Consider the following 6,000-nt stretch of genomic DNA (forward strand, 5'->3'; position numbering starts at 1 on the left):
TCAAAACTTAAACGTATTATACAAACCATTTTGAAGCAAACAAAGTAGTTCAATATTAAATTGCAAGATATAAGCAAACAAGCAGTGTGACTTTTGACTTCCAGCTTGTTAATTAAATGAACCCTGAGCATCATAGTTTGTACAAGGACAATTTCATTGAATGGTGGCTTCAGATTGAGAGTGAATTACAGATATGACTTGGCCTTTGAAATAATCTAATAAATATTGTAATAAATTCTCACGGGTAATATTTTTGCATGAAACATTTTTAAAAACCTAAATTTTTGTAACTGAAGTACTGCTTGAATTTCATGCATAAAATATGCAAGATGCTGTCATAGTGCATTGGGTCTGTACAACCATAATCAGCTAGGTCCCCCCCCCCCCCCAAATCAAGCTGGGTTTAAATTCAGCCAGATCTGTCAGAACCAAAACCAAACATAAGCCAGCATTTCCTCCCAAGGCAGACACAGAAAATGGCAAAGCATATGCACTCTCCATCACCTCCTGTTGGTTGTAAGCTTGGCAGACTATCACCCAAACATTCCCTCAACCCCCAAAAGTATCGTTAAGGAAACTAAAACTTATAGGTCAATGTATTATGCATTTGAGGATTCCTTCGCTCTAAATATAACAGTAGAGTTTTCCTAACAGAACCAATCAGAAAGCCCCAACCTATCACAGAATCCAGCAGTTTTTTGAACAATTACACAGCACATGTCGCTATCACTCATGAAAACCAATTCCATGAGTTCATCAGTCTTTGAAAGAACGTCTTGGTTTATCTTTATTATTCTGGGTTACTAATGCTGCATTGAAAGGGTTATCTTCTCAGGAAAGGTAAGACAAGTTAGGTCTGTATCCACTAGAGTTTAGAAGAATTGAGAGGTGATCGCATTGAAACAACCAAGATCCTGGGGGACTTGACAGGGTGGATGCTGAAAGGATATTTCCTCTTTTGGGAAAGACTTGAACTAGAGGACACAATTTTAAAAATAAGGGGTCTCCCCATTTAAGACAGAGATGAGATTTATTTTCTCCTCGAGGGTTGAGAGTCTGTGGAACTTTCTTCCCTAGACAGCGGTGCAGACAGGGCCATTATAATAATCTCGCCAAGGCCATTCTTCCATCATCTTGTACATCTTGTATAAATCTCTTTATTCACAAAACGTAAAACAGCCACATATATGGCTTACAGTTCACAAGTCCAAGCCCTGGAACCCACAAAATAATGGTCTGGGTTGACGAAGCGAGTTTTAAGCCCCTACTGTTTGTTTCGCATAGGGTGACCCCCTGCTCGCTCAATAGGGGAGTTCATACTCCACAAAACCCACAGTGAGATCTATTGATGATTCGCCCGTGTCCTTCATGGCCACCATAACAGCCACTGAACATTGTTAAAATAAGATTCTTCACTGACATGACAGTCAAAGGGTATCAGGAGTAGGCAGGAAAGTTTTGTTGAGACTACAATCAGATCAGCCATAATCATACCAATTTGAGGGCTAACCCATTCCTAATTCATATTTTGGTCTGTATACTTATAACGTCGTCCAAAACTATCTTTATTTTCCCTCAAAACTGATAAACCCGGAGTCACCTGCATCCAAGACTTGACTTTTTCCTTTGTTTATTGGTGAGCACAGCAACACAAAACTAGAAGTGGGATTTAAACAAAGCACCATCATGGATTCAGAGAGTGTTCTGACCTGTCCTCAGTGCTGGTTGCTTTGTTGTTCCATAGTGACTGGATTAAGTAATGGCTCAGTTAATAAGCCTACATTTCTTATTTTAACACCATTGATATGTACAGCCCCACTTTTTCTTCCAGTGTGCATTATTTTATATTTCTCTGTGTGAAGTTTAATCTATCACTGTAACCCATCTACATTTTTTTTTCACCTCCGTAGATTTGACTTCTGCCCCCCCTACCCCTTTAATGATTTACATTGCTTTCCTAACGATTAAGCCCCAGTGATGTACAAATCTTATTTTTTATGGAATGGGAAAATTCCTGATAAAAGTACAATTCAAGTCTGACAAACGCAGTCAGGCAAGCTTGGAATCCAGGCTTATATTTTACAGAATACAGAGTACAGAATTTTATTTGCCCTTCTGGGCCCAGACAAACTCCCACAGTGGAGACGTTTCTGGCATCAATGCTTTGTGATTGTGGCAAAGCAAGCAGAGTGTATACCTGTTCCAACTCATGGAAGTTTAAAGAATGCTGTAGATTATCTGGTCATTGGGGCATTTGGGAGTTTGTTGAGGGTGAAATTAGTTGCCTCACTTCCCACATCACAACAGCAACTATATTTTTAAAAAGTACTTCATTGGCTGTAAAGCACTTCAAGATGCCCAGCGGGCATGAAAAGTGCCGCATAAATGTAAGTCTTTCTTTCTTTTAGTATTCAAATTGATCATAAATTGGTCATGTTTAAAGAAAATGGATGAAGATTAGAGGAGACAATTAATTTCAGCAAGAATATGAGGAGTTGCATCTACTTTGTAGTCTAATTTATGAATAACTGGAAATTAGAAACTTGCTGGCTGATTTCTTTGCGGAGATCAGCAGCCATTCAACCTCAGATTTGAAACGTTTCAGCAGAAACATGGAAATAAATTTCTTAGCAAGAGCATACAAGGTATTCAATACACCAGGGATCAATTAAAGGGCACAAAGAACATAGATAATTTGAGAACAGAATTTACACAATTTTAGTAAAATCCTGTACACTTATCAACAATATAATGATCTGAACATTTTTTCTGAATGAACTGTACCAGTATTATCCCCAAGTAGGCTGACAAGAAATAAATATGGGAAACGAGGCTAATATTGAAAGTCTGTTGTGAATACAAACTTGAGTCACGTACTTTAATATTCTCTTAGGCAGTTTTCCTTTTGGAAAGCAGTAGCAAATGCAAGGCCCAGAGTTTGCAGTAGTGATAAGGTTAAAATTCACCATCATGACTCCTCTGAACCGGACAGCAATGTCGGGAGTCCATACATGTGCAGCTAAACAAGGAAATCCAGAAATGCCTACAGTGATCCTACAATTTTGCTTTGCATGCTGTTGAAATCCCTGCAAACTGTTACCTATTAAAAATCACTGAACTGATGAGAACTTGTTCTTTTATGTTATTTGCCTCACTGTAATAAAAACCTAATTGTATAAGGTTTAACTGGGTTTTTAATGGCACACTAAGTTCATCATTATTATGGAAGAAAATCTCTAGACTTGAAAAACTAATTTTATATTTGTACGCTATTGAATTTCTCCGCTATAATAAAAATAAATCTTATTTTTAAGTTATGATGTTTCAGCTTCCAGCTTAAACCATGCATTTGCCTCATTTATTTCACTCTCTGCAAAATTCAATTGAAAGTGAAGGATAATCTGTTTCCGTCCTGCTGTCTGTTAGGATACTTTGATGTGATTGACTCCTTACCCTGCTTGATTCTATCACTCTCGCTGGGTGCATGGAAATCCCCTTAGCACCAGATTCAAACAACTGCCAGGAAAGGAAAACTCCATGCCACAGACATTACCTTCATTGGTAGCTTTCTTCAAGCTCAGTGATAAGCACCTTTGCTTCTCCACAAGAGTGGGAAGTGCGGACTTTTACCAAAAGGCTATAGCAAGAAAAAACATGTATCCAAAAGTATGTATTTGGGGGCCAAACATACTGAATGTTTTGACAGAATGATGATATGTTGCATGTTTGTGCCAGTATATGATATCCTGCTACTGAGGTTCATTACACCGTTCGTTAACTGCTTCTTAGTGGAAAAATACCTTAGAAAATAATAATTCTGAACAATTGGCTTTCATAGACAAGGAAAAAAAAACTAAATGTACTGCACCAAGTTTAGGGAGGGCTCACAAAATAGTTGCCTGTTAAATTATGGCCCCTTGTACATTCAGTTGATGGAGATAGTTGATTTCCTTACAGCTGCACGCACAAAATACCAAACTGCCATGACCAAATGTTTTCATGATTCCCACCCCCAAATGCAAGACAAGTTATTTTTAGCTTGTTCACATGTCCAAATCAACTGTTATTTCTACTCTTCTGTGCAGAATCATTCATTCCATAAAAATAACTACATCAGATTTGTCAACTACAATGTCTAACTCAGCAGCAGAGTCGATGTTCGATAGCTCATTACCTCTTGGACCTCATCTGGATTTTTTCTTGAAACAACCTGTTTAAAAATAAAGAAACCAATGAGTGAAAAACAGCACACATTCAGTAAATTATTCAATATCAATTAAGAATATCCAATTGCAAATCCATTCAAAATACATATGGTGCATTACAGCACCACCTCATCTGGGTGAACCTGTATAATTACATCCAGAAATAAAATTGATTGTAACCCGGCTGCAGAAATCAAACAAGCATTTTGTGGCTTGAAGCATTTGTAGATGGTGTAAATTGCTGTATTACAGTGACACAGAAACACCAATGTAAAATAACAAATATGCTATAAGCAGCAGCAAGTGTTGAGACCAACATTTTGATACAGACACAAACCCCTTATGTCTTGTACCATTAATTGTTGGTGCCATAAACAAACTACCATGAGATTTTTTAATCTATATAAAGGGGAGAGAGAGTGAAGCAGTAATCTGACATACTGGGTTTGCTGTTCTCTCTCGATATAAAAAGGGGAGAGTGAGGCAGAAATCCGGCATCCTGGGTTTGCTGTTCTCTCTATAAAAGGGAGTGAGGCAATAATCTGACATGACTGGGTTTGCTGTTAACCCTCTCTCTTGCGGCTTACAGAGTGCACGGTCTCGCAGGGGCGGTGTTCTAATTGTCCCTTTTTAGAACCTGGCGGGGTAAGCTCGAGCTGCACCCCCGGCTCGAGCTGCAGCCCCAGCCTGACCCACGGCTCGAGCTGCAGCCCAGCCTGACTCTTTGGCTCGAGCTGCAGCCCAGTCTGACCCCCCCCCCCCCCGGGCTCGAGCTGCAGCCCCAGCCTGACCCCCCGGCTCGAGCTGCAGCCCAGTCTGACCCCCCGGCTCGAGCTGCAGCCCAGCCTGACCCCCGGCTCGAGCTGCAGCCCAGCCTGACCCTTTGGCTCGAGCTGCAGCCCCAGCCTGACCCCCCGGCTCGAGCTGCAGCCCAACCCAGCCCCAGCTGCAAACACCTTTCTGCAGACACAAAGCACCAAGGCAAACCGGTTGCACTAAAAGCTCCTCCGTGCTCAAAAGGGTGAAACTCACCCGTGCCGTCACTTTGTATACCGTGTAGCCTTTCCTGTGTCTCTTCGGATCGGTTATCGTGTAAAAGCGAGCCAGCTCCCCTTTGTTTTTCTGTGATAACATGATCTGTCAACCCCCGGCCCGCAACGTCTGTATTAAAGTACTCTTTTTACATCATTTCCTCACTCTCTTGTCCCCGCCGCCCATTTCCTGTACGTCCCTAGTCCTGTGATTTCATGTAGAGAGCAGTTTCCAATATTATTGTTCCCTATGTTGTGTGTAAAATGGCCACTGGCCCCCCAACCTTTAATTACATAAAATAATGCCAGAGGTCACATGAATGTGTCAAGCCACAGTGTACAAAGGTATTCACCCAAACACCTCCCTTTTCATGAAAAGGAACACTATTGCATGCCCTACCATTTGCAAGTTACTCAACATGCAAAGACCATAAAGATAACTTATGCTGCATGAACAAAAAACTGTGCTCTTTCTAGTCTGTTCTAATTTCATTTATCCCAATGCATGCGTTGCACATTTAATCTTTAAAGCATTCAAGTCTTATAATGGTACACATGTGAGTTGTTGGCTGTTCAATTGGTGTCCCAGGGGTGACATTGCCTCCCTGGGGAATGTGGTTACTGCTGTGGTAATTGTTGCTGCTGACCGATTGCACTTGTTGGGGAACAGTTGACCTCTAGGACTGATGATCCATCAGTTCCTTGTTCAGTTGGCGAAATCAAATCTGCCTCATCAACTGTTTGCGGTGAAGGAACAGGTTCTC

At 40.8% G+C, this 6,000-nt stretch overlaps 1 protein-coding gene across 4 annotated transcripts in view; it reads right to left on the reverse strand.

Annotated features, from left to right (window-relative positions):
* rps6kc1 (ribosomal protein S6 kinase polypeptide 1) overlaps window positions 1-5,495 on the reverse strand; it is a 167,317-nt gene extending 161,822 nt beyond the window's left edge. For 3 of the 4 annotated variants that reach the window (XR_013499639.1, XM_078229800.1, XM_078229801.1), the window contains exons 1-2: window positions 5,238-5,495; window positions 4,175-4,210 (exon numbers count right to left, since the gene is read on the reverse strand). Coding sequence is in view for 2 of the 4 variants with exons in the window: in XM_078229800.1 (XP_078085926.1) it covers window positions 4,175-4,210; window positions 5,238-5,339 (138 nt within the window). In the remaining 2 variants the exon portion in view is untranslated. The remainder of the gene's footprint in view (window positions 1-4,174; window positions 4,211-5,237) is intronic. The other variant, XM_078229804.1, reaches the window with a different exon arrangement.
* Between the last annotated feature and the right edge of the window lie 505 nt (window positions 5,496-6,000).

The sequence above is a fragment of the Mustelus asterias genome, chromosome 15, assembly GCF_964213995.1.
Source record: "Mustelus asterias chromosome 15, sMusAst1.hap1.1, whole genome shotgun sequence".
In the NCBI taxonomy this organism is placed as follows: domain Eukaryota; kingdom Metazoa; phylum Chordata; class Chondrichthyes; order Carcharhiniformes; family Triakidae; genus Mustelus; species Mustelus asterias.